The 22,205-nt window shown below is 36.6% G+C and overlaps 1 protein-coding gene and 1 long non-coding RNA gene across 2 annotated transcripts; one reads left to right on the top strand and one right to left on the bottom strand.

Annotated features, from left to right (window-relative positions):
- The first annotated feature begins 10,125 nt into the window (after nt 1-10,125).
- On the top strand, nt 10,126-10,898 carry LOC113361275. The gene is made up of 2 exons (XR_003365046.1): nt 10,126-10,407; nt 10,523-10,898. It is a non-coding gene; the product is annotated as an uncharacterized LOC113361275 (long non-coding RNA).
- Nucleotides 10,899-11,767: 869 nt separating this feature from the next.
- On the bottom strand, nt 11,768-13,404 carry LOC113361274 (nodulation-signaling pathway 2 protein-like). The gene has a single exon (XM_026604567.1). It carries the CDS (start codon nt 13,402-13,404, stop codon nt 11,860-11,862), a length of 1,545 nt encoding a protein of 514 aa, XP_026460352.1. The 3' UTR covers nt 11,768-11,859.
- Between the last annotated feature and the right edge of the window lie 8,801 nt (nt 13,405-22,205).

Here is a 22,205-nt window from a genome sequence, read left to right as displayed (position 1 = left end):
TAAATGACAGAATCATCATGCTCTTCCCGTGCTAACTGTACTAATAACCCAATCTATGTTCCGCGAAAAGAAAATGAGGAATGGAGAATGATTTGAAAAAACTTCACCTGATATGGTGTCATTCATGAAACTACCAATATTTCTCAAATAAAAAGAAATACAAAGGATCTGATATTAAAAATCAAGACTGCTAAAAGCCCATGTAAATGTACGATATCACATAAATGTCATTCATGTATAACGTTTCTAAATGTTTTTGAAAGGTATAAAAACATTACTCCATTAAGTTCATATGTTAAATTAGTATTGTTTATTTTGAGCGTTAACGTATTTTCGGGTGTGCAACGGATATTGGTGTTGCACCATTATGCAACACCAATATCCGTTGCACACCCCCGAAATTGATATGTTGCAAAATCCATGATATGGTGTAGTGAAATGGATGAAGACGCGATTGAGGATAAAAGGTGATAAAATTATACGTTGAAACTACATTCAGGGATGATACCAAAGCCTTTAGAGCCACAAGAAGTGATGAATATAATATGGACGTGGCAGATCGACATATTTACCACGACAATATGATGCATGATTATTTTAATTCTGGATGCGTGTATTCCGATACGGTTTTCAATGTCGATTCCGCATGGGCCGCAACTTGACTTAAAGGATTATTGTTGAGCTTTGTCAGGTACAACCTTTATTTAATTATCAGTATGATGCATGGTATGTACAAAGCTTTAGTCTAGAACAAAATATCATTGCAGCTCTCCGAATACTATGTTATGAGGAACCAGCGGATTCCATGGATGAGTACATCCATATGGGTAAAACAACTACATTTAGGTATCTCAAAAAAAATTGTGAAACAATAGTCAACCATTTTGGTCCAACTTTCTTACAAAAACCTATTCAGATAGATGTTGAAAGAATCAGTGTCGAAAACACAACTAGGGGTTTTCCAGGAATGCTAGGTGGTCTTGATTGCATGCACTGGACGTGGCATTCATGTCCTATTGAATGGGAAGGTCAATATAAGTGTCATTATCCAAAACCAACTGTAATATTGGAAGCTTCGGCTACTTATGATTGTTGGATATGGCATGTTTTTTTTTGGACTGCTGGGTTCACAAAATGATATCAATATTTTGCATAACTTACCATTATTTGAAGATCTTAAGCATGGGATGGCGCCACACTCTAATTTCACCATCAACATGCATGATTACACTCAGGGGTATTATCTGATAGACGTGATCTACTCAGAATGGTCAACTTTGGTTCAAGACTATAGTCAGACAGACTTTGGACCAACGACTTCGAAGGGTATGAAGTATTTTAATACCCAACAAATGGCTCTGAGAAAAAATGTTGAACACACTTTTGGAATTTTAAAAAGTAAGTTTGCCATCATTTGTGGGTTGCGACGCTTTTTTGAACTTAAAAAAATGAACAAGGTTATGCTAACTTGCATAATTCTGCTTAACATGGTCATCGAGGAAACAAGGCGTGACCCCACCGGGACTAGTTATCCATATGAAGATTTGAGGCCTAGTCTTTTAGTGCAACCATGGTCGTCCTACAAGAGAATATATACTTGCCACTGACAAAATTCAAAACCGGGACCTCGATGGACAACTAAGGGAATATCTAAATGCACACCTTTGGTATTGAAGAAGAGCTACGCGCGGTCGCCAAAACCAAGCCATATTAATGTTTTCAAAATTAAATGTTGTTTTATTTCAATTATACATGATGTAGAGAAACTATTTAAATTAAGTGATAAGTTAAAAGTTATTACATTTAAACTAAATCCAAGTAAACTATTACATTTAGCTCTAAGTTAAAGTAAATTGTTAAATTTTAAATAAAACTTAACTACTATACTTAAATAAAAATAAACTAGTACATTTAATCAGTGTTGTAATCATCTTCATCTTCTTCTAAGGCATCGGCATCGTCACCTTCATTCTCAGACTGGGAAGGTTGTGGGTGTTGTTGTTCATTCAGTTGTTGTTCCACCTTATCCACTTCCTTCTCTCATAACCTAAGTTGTCGTGAATTCATTACTAAAGTGTTCATGAAGATTAGTTTGTTCCTATTAAATCTCTGTAATGCTGTTTTCGCGAAAGACGAATTTTTTGAAGTTTCCTTAACACCCGACCCAAATCTGTTCTTTTATCTGATGCTCTATTTCCTTTTGCTCGGAATAGTTAAACTCGTGTGAACCTCTTTCTGCTAATCTTTGGGTTGCGTCTCTCGCTACTTTTCCTCCCTTCTGACCCCCTCATTTTTTATTTATTTTTTTCTAACATTGGTGTTAACATCCAGATTGTTGTTATGTTGTTCCTAACTGCTAGGAGACCCAGCATGTAGAGAGGCATTTCCTTCTGATGAGGAAGCAGGTGCACGATTCTGAAAATCTTGCAAAATTGGACCATAAGGTGATTTTGTTGGCACTTGATTACCTTCCAACAAGTACGGATTAAATTTTTTAAGGACCTTCAGAATATTGAAACAATTTTTGTGTTGGAAACCAGTTTTGTGAGATCTTTGCCACTTTTCTCAGCATTTTCGCTCCACATCGCGTTTACCTTCACCGTTTTTTTTTTGCACAAGAACATTTTAGTGATCAAAGATGAGTATTCACTAATGTCTTTGCTAATTGCATGAAAACGATGAGACGACCCTTCGGAATCACGAGAATCTATGTTAACGGCTTCCTCAAAAAAATTTGAAATATCTTTCCATAAAATGTAGCCCTCTTGTTGTTGGCAACCATTGATTTGATCTAGTGTATAGAATACATGATTCGTACAACTTATCTCATCTTCATTCATCGTAAACTTGACACCACGAACTCTACTGGTTTTTTGTTGTGATTGTTGTTGTGATTGTTGCGAGAGGGTTGCCATTTTGTTATAGAAAGGGACTTTTAGGAAATTTTATGACGGATTGAGATGGTATTGACTAGGTGTGATTGAAATTGAGTAAAATGAGTATTGAGATGGCATGAGATTGAAGGATTTAGAGGGTAGAAGGTGTGAATTTGGGTTTGAAATTAACTGAAATTGTAGAGAAAATAATTAGAGCCGTTGGATGATTAAATCCAGATTTTTCTGTCGGCGACAGGCGGACAAGAAACACACGGTTCGTATGAATCCACCCACATAACTAATGGATCCGCGCGGCTGCTAAGGAGCTGCTGGCGGATTTTTTTGAACCACGCGGCTGGACATGAGACGCGCGGTTCTTTATAGACCGCAATAGGCAAACCAATAAATTTATTGGTTTACCCATCTATTTTTCTCTTCTGTTGAGTTCATAGTTGGATCAAAATATCCCACAGAAATCACCCTTAAAAATTGTGCAAACTCGAACTAGGCCACCTATTGTGGAACGACGCGAGTATTTTTTTCTAAGAAAAAGGCATTATATTAGAAAAATTATAATTACAAGTGAGTTGACAGGAAATCTGGGGTGATTTCCCACCACTCGTTACTAGAGTTTGATCTTCTACAATGCTTAGCAGCTTTATTAGCTTTAGAATTGAAATCTCTACTAAGATGACTAGTTTGAATGAATGAAAAAGAGTTTAAAAGCAAAAAGCAATCATCTAGAATAATACTACTGAACCAACATAGGTTGTTCGTTTTATTTTTTAAGTAATCCATGACTTTCTTTGCATCACTGTAGAGGCTAATGGAGTTGAGATTCTTGATTTTCGCCCATTTTATGGCTTCAAGTACCGCCAGACACTCCGCCTCCTCTGGATTCCTTGCTAAGCAATTGACAGTTTTGCATCCCTTGTAGCTCCCTTCTCCTGTAGTTGCATAAATACCAATACCAGTATTATTAGTATTTTTATCATATCAAGCATCACAGTAAACTAAACAACGATCAACAGGTAATTGGTGGGTAGATAACGGATAAGAAATTATACTATCAATAATTAGAGAACTACTAGTAGAACGAGTTGATTGTGCATTCTCAGAAGAAATAGATGCAATAGTATCATTGGACAGTTTTAATGCTAGTCTAGACGTAGTAGTTGGCTGAGAATTCTTTTGCTGAAAATTTTTATAACACATATCCCTCCAAAAACTCCATTTTGTAGTAAGAATCTCTATCCGAGTGTTCACAGATTGATTATTATAAAGCCACTTACCTATCCAGTCCTTGATGTTAGGGTTAGTACGTGCAACCTGCAAAACTAGATGCCCATTGGGAATAACAGACCAAACGAAATGTGCATATTGACAGTGAAGTAAAAGATGGTCAGTTGTTTCATTAGTGGAATTACCACACATACTGCAAGTAGTATCATCACTATTCCTGCATTGAGATAACATAACTTTGGTAGGCAGAATATTGCTAATCCATTTCCAGAACGACGGGAGTATAAACACTACTATTTGCTAGCTACGCCAACGCCTACTTGTAGGAGTGTATCATGTAAAGCCCACATGCAAGGATCCACCCAAACACTTGGTATTAGCATCTCCATGTTATGAAAAGCCCACATGCAAGGATCCACCCAAACACTTGGTATTAGCATCTCCATGTTATGAAAAGCCCATGGTGCCAGTTGGTGTTAGGCGGCTAGCCGATAAGCACCATAATGGGCTAATGGCAAAATCTCCTGCAACAAAATGGAATTTTTTTGCACGGATATAAAATAGGACTTAACCACAACAATGACAATATTCTGCCGTGGAGCTTAAAATGTAAAAATAAGGCTGGACGTGATCCCTCGTCAGACAACACAACATAACACACCTACCTAAATTTGAGGACGACACGGTAGATGGAAGGCCTAAAGGAATAATTGTATGCTGAGTGGATGTTCGTTTGAGTGAAAAGAAAAACTAGAAGATCTACCGATCAAAAAAAATAAAGAAAAACTAGAAGATCTAAATTTGTAAAAGGCGAGCGCCAAAGGCCCACTAAGCTCTTGACCAACGCCTAGCAATAAAAGACGCCAAGGCGAGGCGACATGACCATTTTCTTTTCCTTTTTTCTTTTGAGCGTCTACGGCGCCTAGTGAGCGCTTAAGCTCTAGGCCAGGCCAGGCGATGGGCTTGGCACCTCGCCGAGCGCCTTTTACAACATAGGATCTAGTTACTTCACAACAAAGTGAACTGAAAAAGAACCTTGATTTTGGGCATATCAAAATCTTCTTAGGCATACAAAGCACTAGTCCTAACGTGGGTGACCTTATAAGGGGTACCCTATGGGGTGGTTCAATTACCTATATGCCCTTAAATTCTTTAAATTACTACTAATCTATCCCTAACCCTAATAACCTATAATCAACTACACCTAAAATCAGTTTCATTAACCTTCTTCTTCTTCCTCTCCACATCCGAACTCATTCACCCTTCCCTTTATTTTTTTTTGCATCGCAGAAATTTAATTGTCGATTCGTGAAACTTTAATCGACGATTAAACTCATCTATATAATGGGTCGTCGTAAGGCAGTATCTCGTTCAAATCGATCGATTGAACAACCTATTGGTGAAGAAGAAGATTTAGAGAGTGAAGAACAAACTCAAAATCAACCACAAAATCAACCGGAATAAGAGATTGAAGAAGAACCAACTCCGGAAATGAGAATAAGAAGGTTAGTTCTACAAACCCATCTCATATTTGATGTTTTTGATTGTTTTGGTCGATTTAATTCGACAAAATCATGTGTTCTGCGTCGGTTACAGGGTATGGTTCGGCGTAAAACAAATGTTAGATGTGCGCCGAGCTGTTCTTGGAACTGAACCCTGAAAGTGCATATGAACGGCTCGGCGTAGATCTAAAATCCGTTTTAATCCGAACTTAGTGACACAGAGACTTATATTTAGAATCGGCTTATTCGATGGTGTTAGTTTTGTGCCGAATATGTTTTGTGAATTTCAGAAATTTTGCATGTGCGTAGGATCGGCTTGTATGGTAGTATTAGTTTTGTGCCGAATAAATGTTGTTTGAATTTCAGAATTTTTGCATGTGCTTAGGATCGGCTTGTATGGTTGTATTAGTTTTGTGCCGAATAAATGTTGTTTGAATTTCAGAATTTTTGCATGTGCTTAGGATCGGCTTGTATGGTTGTATTAGTTTTGCGCCGAATAAATGTTTCAATTCATAAGTCTAGATTCGGCTTATTCGATAGTATTAGGGTTGCGCCGAATATCATTGTTAAAATTTCATAAATTTTACAAGTGTATAGGATCGGCTTATTTATATGATATCATGTTGCGCCGAATACATGTTTGAGTTCATAATCATAGATTCGGCTTATTCGACGGTATTATTGTGAGCCGAATATATAGAATCGGCTTATAATTGTTTTGTGGTATGAGCCGATCCACTCCCTGTGTAAGCTAATAAAAATTTCAAGACATGATTCATACTTGCGCCGAATTAGTCTTATAACTTTCATACTTGTGTCAGGACCAATGCCCCGGGTAGGGAGATGTTGAAAAAAATGAAGTCCAAACTTGGTTGCAAAACACCAATGACCGTGGAAGAACAAAAATACCTCATCAACAAGTGGGATGCAATCATCAGCAAAGGACAAGGACCCGAGGAACCCGAACAAAGGCCTACCACTAAGAAGAGGGGTCGTGGTTAAATGCCCTTTTATGTTTCCAACTTCCTTTTAATGTTTTTCTTAAGTTTTAAGTACACTTTTATGGTGTTGCAAACACCTTTGCTTTTAGGTGCTCAACTTTGTTTTTAATGGTGCTGGGATTGGGTTATGGACACCTTCAATTTCATGTTTTAATGAATAGCTTAACAGTTATGCGCCGAATGTATAGAGTTCGGCTTATCCTCTAATGTTAGTTACGCGCCAAATCATTTGTCCTTTAGGTTCGGCTTTTTCTATAATTTGAGTTATAAGCCGAGCCTTAAAAATCATTATTGGTGTAATCCAGTATATAGTTCGGCTTAAATCTCACCAATATGGTGAGCCGAATCTGTAAAAATTTTCAAAATTTTTCAAAAAATAGCCTTTACTTATATAGGTTCGGCTTATGTTCTAAAATTTCTATAAGCCGAACCTGTACTTTTTTTTTCACGAAAATCTAGGAACGACTCTTTTTTTTGAAAGATATAGCCGTTGTAAAACTATATTCTATATATACCTACATGTTTTTTCATATTCTTAACCACATATGCTCAACAAATGGCACCCCCAACTCCTAAGTTTACTCTAGAAGAAGATTTATCTCTTTGCACTAATTATGTAGCATACTATCCAAAGAAGGGTGAAGAACGACGAGTAAATGGTCTGATGAGTATGTACTACTTGGTTAGAATTCATGAAGCCTTCAGCACGGAAACAGGTAATCCTCACAAACGGGATAGTGCGTCCTTGTTTTGCCGAATTATAAGTATTAAGAAAAAGTCACAGACTTCATAGCTTTAGTTCGGATTGTGAGTCGATATCGACTCAAAGGTGAAACAAACTCTGAGATTGAAGTTCGATCTCTAGAGGAATGTCGACGATGGAAGGGAAAGAATTTCAAATACAAAGATCACTACCACATTCTTAGAAGGTTTCTCATTACCCGTTTAGGATATTAGAAATTAATTGCAAGCCTACTATGTAGCAGGGATGTAATCCACAATTTTTATGAATTTGAAAAGTCTATTTGGAATGATATAATAATTCTTGTGTTCATGAATCATGAAAGGTTCGGCTTTCTTCAGAAATATACTACAAGCCGAACCTAACAAAGTAATTCTGGTTTTTTAAAGTTTCAAGGTTCGGCTTGCAGTGAAATAATATTATAACCCGAACCTGACAAAAAAACTCTAGTATTTTTTTGTTGTCAGGTTCGGCTTTCAGTGAATTGTTCTTATAAGCCGAACCTGACACAAAATAAACGGATAAATCCATGAATTTTTTTTTATGGAGATCCTAAACGAATCTCATCCTCTTCACTGACCTCTTTCTCATCATCTTCACTGACCTCATTCTCATCATCTTCACTGACCTCTTGCTTAACATCTTCATCCTCATCACTTGAAAACGTAATTACTTGTCCACTTGGAGGCTGCACATGCAAAGATTTCCAAAGATCCATTTCTGTCGCATAATTTGCACACCAATCCATCGCAAAATTATTTTCAAATCTAGGCCAAAAGGCTGCACTCATCAAGGGTGGTAATGGGCAACCGGGTCTAAGTTTGAGGCCGATAAAATGACAATTTTGAACAAATCCAAGAACAAGTCTTCTATCCTTTACACCATCATTGCAAGGTTTTGTAAGAAAAACTTTGGAATATTCCGACAACATTAAGGTAAACAAAAGGTTCTTACATACCAAATCATTTTGGAAGTGATCCTTGGTATCCTCGTGAATTATGTCTACTGGATCAGGTTGATTTTCCATGGGTCCAAGCACGATCTACAAAGAATATCACAAGGTTAAACACTAGAAAGGGAATATAATAACAAGGTTCGGCGCATTCGATAATCACATTATGTGCCGAACTATAAACATTTACAGGTTTCGGCTTATACGATATCCTCAATATGTGCCGAACCACGAACAATATTTTAACCCAAAAATTAACAAATTCATGTTCGGCTCAGACGATAATCATATTATGTGTCGAACCTTGAACAGAAGAGGTTTCGGCTGATACGATATTCTCCATATGTGCCGAACCAGTAACAATATTTCAACCCAGAAATTAAAAAATTATGTTCGGCACATACGATTTTGGATATATAAGCCGAATTAGTAATAATTCTATTCCGGGCTATTCAGGATGTTGTTCGGCTTACTATGAAACTTTCATATAAGCCGAACTAGTGTTTAGCAAAAGGGTTGTAATTGGAAATTATAGGTTCGGCGCATGCAGTAAACAGATTCAGTAAGCCGAACCGTTCATCAATTGGTAGATTCGGCTCATAGATGTGAGCCGAACCTCAACCTATTTCGCCGAACCATGATTCAAAAAACCTAACTTTTGATGATTGAGAGCTTTTGAAGTGAGATTAAGTATAGGATATAAGTGTACCTGTGTATTAGAAGCATTGGGTTCCTCATCAATGTCTTCATCATCAGGATTTGGCTCATAAAAATCATCATCTTGAGTTTGTGTTTGAGTTTGAGCTTGAGTTTGAGTGGGTGTAAAATCATTCTCATAATCTAAGAAATCAGCCATTTCTGGATCATTGTTGTAGTTGATATGTATTTTCCTAGGTTTTTTAGATGAATGATGACCCTCCTCATCCTCCATTGAATCAAGAATTAGAATTTTCTCACTTTCTCCTTCTCTTTCTCTCATTCTTAACCAAACCAAAACTTTGATTTTTTTTCCTCAAATTTTTCATCTAAACAACTCTTATAATTCTGAAAATTATTTTAATCACTAATCAAAATATTTAATCACTAATCAAGATTATTAACACTAATACGTAAAGGGCAGATTTGCCACTAAAAAAAATTGGGTTAAGGGGTTATCTGATTTTACTATTTCACAACCTTTTTTATCTTCATTCAGTATGCCTTGAAAGATTTTGATATGCCCAAAATTATAGTTCCTGGAAAATATTGAAAATTTTAATCCTCCACTTGTTGCATTCAAGTGAGTTAATTTGATGCACATAGCCACATACATGTTGTGCCGGTTCAAGTCCAGCACACTTAGTACTACTTGTTGCTCTACTCTGATTCAGTGCACAGGGTAAACAGGTACCTACCGACAACCTACGACCCATGAAAACTCAATCAGAGCTGTTTAAAGTTGTTCAAGAATATTAAATAGAGAAATATTATTAGTACTCACCAAAAAATCTGGGCAAACTTAAAAAAGTGCCCATGTGGGGAAATGCATTTCATAAAATGCCCACGTGTTTTTGATAATTAATTTATTGCCCATACTGTTAAGGATTCCGTCCGGACCCATCATTTTGGTAAACTATCGTAGACAAAGTCAATTTCTCATTTGAAGAGATGCTATTTTGATGGGTGCAGTTACTAAATTGCCCATTAATCTAATATCATCTGTTACCATCCATTTGGTTAATCGACGGCTCTAAGTTCTCAATGGGAAATGATCTTGTTAGCTAGAAAGATCTTTCTAGAATATGTTATAACTCGTCTCGAACTCATCGTAACTCATCTCCACCTTCTTCCCCTCGGTAATCTTCTTTAATGGCAACTTCACTAGAAAAACCAGCAAGAAGAGAAAGGAGACAACTGGTGTTACTACTGATTTCAATAAAACGGGATGGAATGATTAAATAAGTAGACGAAATGATCTTGGGTTGATGAAGTAGGATTTGTATCGTTGTTATCAGTAGTTTTTATATAACAATTAGGGTTCTTGGATGAGAACGATGAAATTGAAGCAGTAATCAAAGGGGTTTTCGTCCAGCAAATTGAATCTCTGTTACAGGTAAGAAATCGATTTCTTTTAAATTTTCTAATTGTTAAATTAATTATTTCATATATAATTAGGCATCCCTGACTAAGATTTCAATCTCTTCAAACTATGCACTGTTCGAATTCAGATACCAAACGTGACTTTAATCATGAAATGTGGGAACCAGGTCGAATAGCTCTATTCTCTAACTCATTCTCTAATGGGGTTAGACTTCGTCTTCACATCACATCTGACTTTTTAAGATCTCTATTATAAATTAAGCTTTGTCGTTGTATGTGAAAGTGTAAATCCTAATGAAGGAATTTTGATTTTAATTTTGGTAAATGATGAAATTGTAATTGCATCCGTGTACAATTTTTAGGATTCGTATAGGTGGGTTATGATGGGATTGCATCCTATGTGACCTTGCTGATAGGATTGCTTATATATAGTTCCAATTTTAATTTTAAGTTGGATTGGTAATTTTTGATTAAAAGAATTTAGAAGGGGTTGAAGCTTATGTATTTGTTGCTGTCTTTGCCTGGGAAGGACACGTTCATCTCCATATTCACGATAGTTTAGTGGTTGACAAGAAGATATAACTATAAGACAAGACCAATGTAGTTAATATCGGATATCGGTTCATCTCGGCCGGGACCGATATATTGGTACGATTTTATATCAGGGATATTATCATTGAAATATCGGTTCTAGATTTAGAGACTATAATTTTATATTAAACATTTCTCCACACATTTTCGGATAAGATATAATAGATAACATCAATTTTATCAAAAAAAAAAAAAAAGAGTAACTTTAGTAGACTTGCTTCGAGAGCTACATGCACCTCTACTACCACCTGGAAGACTTTCTTCGCCAAAATTACCCTTAAACTTTATAGAAAACGACCAATACCGTCTCATATCAGGAAATGTAGGAAAATTTCGTATCGACCGATATTTGACCGAAACGGCCGATATTATCGGGCGAATATCGTATCCCCGATATCCTTCTTATCGTATCGTTCTGGACCGATATCCGAAATATCCCCGATATATCGGCCGATACGGCCGATATTGACTACATTGGACAAGACGCGATGGAATTTTTTTTGTTCCAACCCGGCCAACGCACTGTTCCAACCTTTCCCCGACTCATAGTTCCAACTCAAGCTGACTCAAGCGACTCAAGGACTGCAATGTCTTTTAACATGACCGATTTAAAGCCACCTGTCATCTAACTACCGTTAACCGTTTTTTTCGAAAAAACGGGACGGAAAAGATCAATTGATGGACATTTTATGAAATGCATTTCCCCACATGGACATTTTATTAAGTCTCCCAAAAATCTATTCATCAAAGTTACTCCTCGTACACAGGAATCTGGACCACTTATTAGATCATGTCAATTTACAAGAGATCATTTACAAGTGGCAAAACAGTAATACTAATTATCAATACCAAAGAAGCTTGAACTTGGGCATTTTTAACATGAAACATCAGAATCACTAGTAAGAGGAGAAGTTTGATGGTAAGACCATAAAGAAGCAGAAATCAAACGACGTGATTTCCACCCTAAAACGATCTTATTATTGTGTAGCTCCTCCACTCTGTAACCATCGTTAAATAAACCTAATAATAATTTTGATTGGCAATGATTAAAAAAACTTATTCCTACACCACTAAAACCTGCACCAACAATCCAATCACCCCAGCAACATTCTTCTCCGTCTTGTTCCGTACGATAGATTCCTGCAAGTCTTCCAGCTATTCGAGGCCCTAAGAACACTTTCTCGACCAATGCCCTTGCTCTATTTTGCAGTGGGAATCCAGCTTCTAATGAGTCAAACACAGCTGAGTAATGATGAAGTGAGTCCATGAATCGGCCTACAAACCCACCACCGTATTCATCACTGCCTCCCATTTCTTCTTCAACTAAGGTAACTAACTTTGGATTCAGTGATTTAGCGCCGGATAAAAACGATGCAACTGAATTCGGTGCACGGCAGCTGAAGTGTGGGAAATGAAGCATACAATTGATGATCAACGCTTCACCTTTCACTAACTTCAAATTAGAAGGTCTGAAACTCTCATCAGGGTCTAATCTACATTGATGAAATGAAAATGGTAAACCAATAGACGCTGCAAAAGCTAGCAATCTTCTACCGGTTTCTTGAACGGTCCCAATTGATTTTCTTCCGGTGTTTCCACGTGCCAAAGCTGTGATCCTTAGATGCGGTGTTGGGGGGCCATCTTTTCTTGATACTAAAGCTTGCATTAGTGATGCCCATTGAATTCCTTCCATGATATCATAATCAATGATATGAACTCTTCTGTCATGCTTCACAGCTTCTAATATTGCTTGATTTGCAGTGAAATGACCGAATTTCACATATGGAGACATGTCTTGCAATAACTGAAAAGCTGCAAGAACATCCGTCGGATTAAGGTTTTGGGTTCCGCTGATAGAATGGTGTGTTCCGCCGTGGTGTTGTTTACTATGCACATGACCTGCGCCTTCAAGCAAACTTTGCAAAGCTTCTGTAAAATATGCTGCTAAACGTTCCATGTTTGTTCCATTGGTTGGGGAAACCAATTCCTTGAGCCGAACCAATATCACTTTCACTAACTCACGGCTCTTATTAGCACCCGTTAATGCTTCTGCGGCAGCCATCAATAAATGAACTAATCTCAAACCATTTGAATCATCACTACTAGTATTACTAGTGGTGACCGAATCATGGTTTTGGATTATTTCTGTTGGTTCTCCAAAATATAATGAATCTGAACTATATTCGTGGTGATCACCACGAACCATATGATCGATATCGAGCTCATCCGGATCACTCATCATCGATTCAATCAAGCCTCGGAAACCGTCAGTGTCTCCAGAAAATACATCCCAATCGATGACCGGAGAAGAGTCGTTCCAATTACACGTAACATCATCTTCGGTTGTTGTAGTGGTGCTGGTGGTACTATGACCGGAGAAATCAAAGTCACTGAAGTCGACTTCCATGGCCATAGCCATTTTTCTTTTCTTGTTGTTATGCCTAGTGTGGTTAATTAAAACAAGAAGCAAAGGAGTTTGAACTTTGGCTTGAGTGGTTCTCAGTTTGTGTATTAAGAGGTGATTTGAGTTATGTTTTGGAGTTAACTATTTAAAGGAGTAGCTTAGAAGAAGAATGATAATGACTAAGTAATGTTTAAATATTGTTTACATACTTAAATTAGAAGTTTTAATCAAAAGGACAAATTAGTAAATAATAATTATGATAATATTTGTTTAGTTATAAATTTTTGTATAGTTTAGAGGGTAAATTAAGAAAGGGATTGATCATGTTAATGCTTGGAAATTATCAAACAGAAAGTTCAGTTTTATATTAAGGTTTGGCAGTTTTTTAACGTCATTGCTCAGTATAGTTAATTAAGTTACTGCACTCATTAGTGCTTAGTAAAAGATTTGGAAGTTTTTTCCGGCAACACCTTATATTCTACCATTTATTAATTAATATCCATCTAGGGTTGTATCAATGAATTGTGGAACCTGCAATTCAAAAAGGTTATAACAATACTATCACCCAATTAAGTGTACACCAAATAGTGCATTTTTTAGTCTGTTACTACAGAGATCTACATAAATAGATGTAAATCTAACGGTTCAAAAGTGCATGTTTATTATGTTATTATGCATTTGAGTGCATGATGGAAGAATTCGAAGAGCTAAATAATTTAAAAATTAGCATTGAGAGTTAGTTACTAGGGGAAGTGTCTTTGTTGGTTTGATAAGAGGCTGCCGGCTTATACCGGACTTGAAATGTTCAGACGTAATTCACAATATTTTAGTTCCCTTGAAAAGGTCAATCTGTTTATAGTGAGATATGAGATGCCAATCACGCCCAATGCATATGGGAATTCAATGGAGAATGGATTGTTGGTAGGTAGGGAGATATTACAGTTGATGAATTGTCAATGCAGTGTTGGACGATTAGTTTACTTCGTTTCATTACTGCCAACAAAAACGAATTGTCCATAACCGTGTAGTCCTATACATTTATGAGATTTGGCTTCGCTGGGATCTTAAAGTCGTATTTCGTTGCATCTTTAGTTTGCCAACTCTGCATTCACTTACTGGCATACAAGTTGTATGAAATTTGAGAGTATGCTCTTTGACTTGAGCTAATAAACCTTGATATGCCAACTCTGCCATAGTTTATTGCAATATTTTAGTTTCCCCGTGTCTTAGGACCAGCCCAATAACAGGGAACAATTCAGTTCTGACACATCAGCGCATCTGATGTTCCTAAAAACTACTCCCTCTGTCCCACAATAGATGATCTATATCACTAAATAAGGAGATATTTCTAAAATTGTCCTTTTAATTGGTTATAAGAAATATGCATAATTTGATAGGCATATTTATATTCATTACGTAGGTGTTTAAAATGTTTTTCAATGGTATGAAGTTTGCAAACATTCGTGGTGTAGTTTGAGAGATAAATCATTTCAAAACTCACTAGTTATCCATAAGGGTATAATTATAAAAAGGGGTAATTTGCGTTACCTCCCCTGGCGAAGATTATAATTTGAGTTACCTCCCCTACAGAACAAATATTAGTAAAACCTCCTCTCGTCACTTTTTCCATCCAAACCCGGTTAGCTGAGTCAGCTGCTTCGTACAGCTGGACAATTTCTTACACGTGGATTTTATACTTTCCCATAATACCCTCCTGTATAAAGTAGACACGTGTTGGAGAAAGTACCTTTTCATCCAACGGCTCTGCATCAGGTCAGACAATGGATGGTTTCGATTTGGCACCGTTTGGGTGGCCGATTAGAATTGAACATGTACCCCTCCGTTTGTACAACTACCCCTCTATAGAGCGGGAACAGACATTAGAGAGAGAGAAAAAAGTTTATCAGTTGCAGAGAGAAAAAAAAAAACCCAACTTTTCTGTGAGAGGAGAGTTTAGGGTTCCATCGAAGAGAAGAAGAAAAAAGAGAAGAACTGGATTCCTATTTCTTTCTGTTTCATATGTTTTCTAGGGTTTAATCGTGATGAATCATAACCAGAGACGAAGATTGTGAGTTTTTTTCTTCTAGGGTTTATGTTCTTCCATTCCGTTTTCGTTTAATGATTCGATACTTGATTATGGGTTTGATGTTATGCATGTTGTTCTTGGGTCTTTATCATTATCCTATGATTTAGGATGGATGTTATATGCTTAATCGATTGTAGAAATTACCTGTGTGTGAGTTGGTGATAGTTGAGAAAAGGGTCTCTGATGTCATATAGTGTAGGAATTGGGTTTTTGATAATAACCCTAATTTCATTTTTTATAATTTCTGTATTTGATGCTCTATTTTTTTTTTGTTCATGTGATTTGGGTTTTTTGTATATTGTACAGTCTATTAAGGTTGTTGATTGTGGTGATTAATTTAGGTTTTTGGTTATGTTGCAGTGAAAGTGTTGTGTATGATACTAAAAATGTCTATTTACACTATGATGGAGAATGGCCTAGGCAACAACCTGTTTGTGGATTCAGTTTCCTTGATTATATGAATGGAAAGGAGGTGTATTGGCCTAAGTATGATGGAGACACTCTGAACATGCTGGATCTGTTGCACAATGTTTATGAGTATATTGATGGGATAGATGGCCACCATTGTGATTTTCAGTACTTGGAGAGTGGCTTTCTTTGTGATGTTGTGGATGATAAAGGTTTGCTGAAGTTTTGGAATGAATCAGATCAAGATGTTCCTAATGAAGTTCATTTGTTCATGACTCATGAGGGACCCCTAAAAGTTGTGCTACCAGGTGAACAAGTTGAGGTGAATTATGGTGTGGATGAAGAAGTTGAGGTGAATTATGGTGTGGGTGATGGAGATATTGTGCCAGTCACACAATCTCAGACAGAGCCATATGTTGTTGGGTGTTTGATTGAAGATGAGGAAACAAGTCAGCATATGACACAAGTTTCTGAAGATGATCCAAGTCAGCAGCCAAGTCAGACTGTAGTGACAACAGAGAAGCCAACTCAGACTGCTCAGCATACCCAAACTACAACTCCACATAAGTCACCTGCAACAAAGATGAAGCTTGCATCCAAACCTCAAACTCCACAGAAGTCACCTGCAACAAAGAAGAAGCTTGCATCCAAACCTCAAACTCGACAGAAGTCACCTGCAACAAAGAAGAACAAGAGGAAGGAATCAATTATTGCATTAGATGAAGAACATGATACTGTGGATGAGTTGTTAGATATGCCTGAAGAAGAGCTTGATGTACTACCAGAGTGCACCAATCTGAAGACTCCTTCAATACATGAACTGCCAATAGAAGATGATTATCACAGTGGCAATTCATCAAGTTCTGAAGGTGAATTTAATGATGAGGGTGAACCTGATACTGATGTGGATGAGGAAGCAGGAGAAGAAGAACCTGCAAGGTACAATGAATATAAAAGTGATCACCAGAAATATGATGATATGTATGCTGATGTTGAGAGTGAGGAAGTTACTGAATGGACTTGTGATACTGAAGAGGTTGAGGAAGGGTTGATGTGGCCCAATATGGCAGAGTATAAGTTGTTTGTAACTAAATTTTTCATTGCCAACAGTATTGAAGTTGAGAAGTTTAAGGATGATCCAACCAGATTGAGGTGCAGATGCAAAGTCAAAAGGTGTCCATTCAGACTCTATGCTAACAGGTAAGCCCAGTTATACCATATTTAAGTATGGGCCTTTTTTTGTTTGTAACTTAATGATATCTAACTTTACACTTTGTGGGCTTTTTTGTTTGTAACTTAATGATATCTAACTTTCACTTTGTGGGCTTTTTTGTTTACAACAGGCAACCAGATGGGCATACTATCAAGATCAGTAAGTATATTCCTAAGCATATTTGTGTGAATAGAACTGGTATTGGCTACAATAGGATGGCAAACTCAAGTTGGGTAGCTAGTGTCATTGAACAAGATATTAATGAAGATGATTACTCATTGCAACCTAAAAAGATCAAAAGTAGACTGCAGACAAGGTATGGTGTTGTACTTAGTTACTGGGTTGCTTGGAAAGGTAAAGGTAAAGCTTTAACAAAGAAGTTTGGGTCTTATGAAGATGGGTACAAGTTATCACCTGATGGAGGATTTAACTAACAATATGAGCATCTCAGACATTCAAGCCACCAAGATGGAGGATTTAACTAACAATATGAGCATCTTTTTTTGGAACTTAAGACTTTTACTTCATTACTAATTATGTATTACATAAGACTACATAGCAATTGAACAGTAGCAAATGAAACAGATGATGAACTGCCTTTTTTTGTGAATGCTATTACATAACAATAGCTAATGATGAAGCAGATGGTGAAATTGTCTTTTTTGTGAATGCTACATAAGACTTTTGTGAATGCTCTTAGTTTTCTTTTTGTTCTCCATTTTCCACAGTCACTGCACCTTTAAACCTGTCACATATTTCTGCAAACATACTGTCACTAACATCTGAATCAATGACCATTTTCATGTCATGTGTTTCAACTGAATATTTCCCTTTGAGAAAACACCCATTAAGGCCAGCTATTGGTGTGATTTTTTTGTTGGATGCAGGTGAAGCTTTTGGGCATTGTGAAACCCAATGAGAATCACTACCACACTTGAAGCACCCATCCCCTAGCTGTTGTTTTTCCGTTCTTGGTATTTCTGTTACAGCAGCTTTATCCAACCACTCAAATTCATTACACTTTGGTTGGTTTTGGCATCTCAAGAATCTCCTTCCTTTGTTGGCTTGAGTATTTGCTTCCCAAACTCTACGCAAGCCATCACATTTTCTACATTTGGAATAGAGGTAAGGGCATTTCATGGCTAAATGGGTAGTTCCCTTACAAATTTGACACCTACACAGATGTTCAACACACTGCAAAACACATGAAAAATTCTTTAGTTTTACCTCCTAACTGTAAATATAAAAATTAGTGTTACCTCCTCTAATGGTGGTTTTACTTACATCGGTGGAGTTTGAAGATGAATCACCCATAGTTCTGGATGCACTTCAGATTGTGAGATTGGTTTTGTTTGAGAAGAGCAGGTCTGTGGTAATGGATTTAAGGAGATGTGCAAAACTTTTCCTCTTCATATCTGGTTTATATAGAACTGGATGGTGAAGATGACCGTTGAAGGTGACCGTTGAAGGTGATCGCACAAATTCGACCGTTGAACGGTCGAATCTCAGAAAATCCGACCATAAGTTTGCAATGATTTTTGGCCTAACACGTGTCTAGGTGTCTACTTTATACAGGAGGGTAGTATGAGAAAGTATAAAATCCACGTGTGTCCAGCTGTACGAAGCAGCTGACTCAGCCGGGTTTGGATGGAAAAAGTGACGAGAGGAGGTTTTACTAATATTTGTTTTGTAGGGGAGGTAACTCAAATTATGATCTTCGCTAGGGGAGGTAACGCAAATTACCCCTTATAAAAAATACTTAAAAGTACTCTTTTCCCTTTCTTTCCTTAAGAATTGTGCAAATTTGAAGTAGGTCATCTAATAGTTGAACGGAGGGAGTATGGTTTATGTAGAAACCTATTATAGGGGCTCCAAAATTCTGGTTTTGAGTGCTCACAAAATGACAAAAAAGCGGGTCATGAAATAGTAAATCCAAAACCCCTTATCCCAATAATTAATTACTGTTAATGATTAGGTTAACTAAATTAAGTAAGATTAGTGATAAGACTAGTAATAAGATTAGACTAATCATTTGGTTTATACTCCCTCCGTACCTATCATATAGGCGGAATTTCCATTTTTCCTTGTACCACTATATAGGCGGGGTCCAAATTTCAAAACGATTTTTTACTTCTGTTACCCTTATTTATTTGCTTGGGAATCATCACAATTTAGTGTATGTCTCTAACATTGGAAATATAATTAAGGATAAAACAGGAAAAAACGTAGAAATTTATAAAATCAAAAAGATTTCTTAATCTAAGAGATTTTGACTACTCCGCCTATATATGTGGTAAGGAAGGAGTAGTTTATATTTGAAATCAACATCACCGGATTTTTTTATTTATTATTTTTAAACTGGAGTTACAAAACCGGGGTAACTTACGTATACAAAAGTTAGTTAAGCACTTACGATTGGGAGTTCATATTTTCCCAACCGTATACAAAACCAGGGCAATTTACGGTTGGGTTTTCCTACCGTGTACAAAAATTAGTAAAGCTTTTACGGTTAATTGTTCATATTTTCCCAACCGTAGAACATTTATACAGTGAGAAAATCAATATTTTCCCAACCGTATTCAGTTCTGAAACAAATTTTTCAATCTCTAATTTGATCAAATCTAACTTATTCATCGGATCAAAAGCATTGAAAAAGGATTGGGTTTTCGATTCTTACCCAATTAAAATTATTACTGGCTGAGAATCGATGATTAATCGTTGTTAAACTAAAAAAAAAAGAGCGATAGAGGAGAAGAAGAGAGGAAGAAGAAGAGATGGGTAGGTTTAGATTTAGGTTTTTTTTTTTTCCGATCGGATTTAGTTTAGGTTTTTTTTTTTTTGATTTAATTAGATTTAGGTTTGGTAATATTTAGGTTTTCAAAGGACATTTTTGTATTTTTGATAATAAAATAGGTCTCCCCACATCCACATTTGGGATAGTTGAATTCATAGGATCCCTCAAAATCAGATCCTTGGAGCCCTATAATAGGTTTCTTTATGTATCCAAAAAGAGTTGGAACTACACAAAATCATCCGAAAATGATATTTCATGGGGGTAACATTTAGTTACACTAAATTGATTAAATGGATGGTTTACATGCTATAGTTTTTGTCCTTTCAGTGTCATGGACACGGCCGCCCGTTTCATCTTCGCGTAGGATTTGTACTCTAACAACATAACGACACTATGTATTTTCTTTGAATCTCGGCTAATAATACTAGATGGTTTTTTCATTTAGGGAAAGAAATGAATTTAGTTGTTAAAGGCTAAGAGCAAACACTGTGGTTTAGAATTTTTATTGAGAATCCGATTATCATCATTTCATTACAAAAACAGGATACTAAATACCCATTTCATTACAAAAACAGGATACTAAATACCCCTCTTCTTGCCTTTTCAACCAAACATGGATACAATAAAAAAATAACACTACCGGTTGATAAATACTCCGTCTGATTTAGGAAAAGTGATGGCATCTCTTTTCCGAAAATGGAAAAACCACCGCTCGTGAATAATATTTGGAAAATGGATCATTTGTCCAAATATTTTTAAAACATGGTTCTAATGGACGAGTAAAAATTATTACAGGTGAAATGGACAAAAAAAATAGCAAGGATGAAACTAGATTCATCCTGGCTTAAACTTAAAAAACATCGAGGATGAAACTGGATGTATCCTGATGTAAATTAAAAATAAAAAAAAGTATTTGAAAATGAGTAGGATGAAATTGTTTACATCCGGACTATTTTAACATTTTTGTCCATTTAAACAGTATCAAAACCTAAATGTCTTTTTCACCCAGAAATTATTGATTTTGATCTTTTTAACCAATTTTATGAATAATATTTTGTTCAATCAAACAGAACAATGCACATATCTGTGGAACAATGCATAGGCATTAACTATATATACTTATCATGAAATGCTAAGCTTAATGTACTTATCCATTGTTTTTATTTCTTCTTTCGAGAAACACATGTATCCACTATTGGTGGTCCTTAAGATATAAATAACATTACGAGAGTTTTGGATTAAAATTTATTCCAAATTGAATTAAACAAGGAAAACATACCATATAATCTGCTAAAGTGGTTTGCCTAATAATAACCTAATTGGTGATCACCAACTATGCAAACGAGCATACAACTATGTCCTATTCAAGTTTTGCTTTCTAAATAATACAAAACCTAACCAAGTGGGATTAGAACTGTAGCAAGGGAACATCATCCTCTTAAATACTAGTATTTCTTTAGTCAATAGGCTTTCTAAATTGGGTTAAGGTTCATGCACCTTTGTCTCTAGTCTCTTGTTTCTTTTTAGAAATGATAAGTAAAAGCATTTCTTCAGAATATTCCTACAGTAAAATCTTTTGTCTCCAAGATTCAATATGTACCCACCACTCCACTCGTATTTGATAAAAACACGGAAAATATTATTAGAATGAAGCGATAATTACATGAGGGTAGGTGATGTCCAAGGAGTCGTCCATTACAATTTGATCAATACATGGTGGGATTATGTGATCCCAAAATAAACTTGTAAGGTTCTCGAATTCGCTGTTGTCTGCCGCCAGATTGGCCAATCCATCCGTTGTCTGATTGTCTTCCCTGTAGTTGCGCTTGACGGTCCATTGGAGGATCTATCTCATGATTTGTTTGGTTTCAGATATCAATCCTAAGATGTACCAAGGCGGATTGTCGTCGGAGGTTAGGAATCGAAACAAGTTTCCGAGTCGGTTTCAAATTAAACCGTTGGCCAACTTCGTTCTTTTGCCGTCCTGGTCGCTATGAGCATTGCGCATGATTCAGTTGTGAGGGCGGTGGTGATTCCTAGTGGTTGTGCTACGGCTACTAGGGTATTAACAGAAGCATCCCTACAAATGAAGCCTACTTCAGTTGTTCCCGGGTGTCCTTGCGCTTCCCCGTCTATGTGGATCTTGATCCAGTCTAGATTAGGTTTAACCCAGCCTATGATGATTGTTGTAGACGTTCGTGCTCTATTTCTTGGGTTTACAGGAACTGGTATTCCAGGTATCACATGAGGGAGGTTCTCCTGGGCACAAGAGTATTCTTGTTGCATACTGATAGCCATCTGGGTAATGTTACCTA

The sequence above is a fragment of the Papaver somniferum genome, chromosome 3 (genome assembly GCF_003573695.1).
Source record: "Papaver somniferum cultivar HN1 chromosome 3, ASM357369v1, whole genome shotgun sequence".
NCBI classification, from domain to species: domain Eukaryota; kingdom Viridiplantae; phylum Streptophyta; class Magnoliopsida; order Ranunculales; family Papaveraceae; genus Papaver; species Papaver somniferum.
Note: the sequence above shows the minus strand (reverse complement) of the source record. Positions and strands in the feature narration are given on the sequence as shown.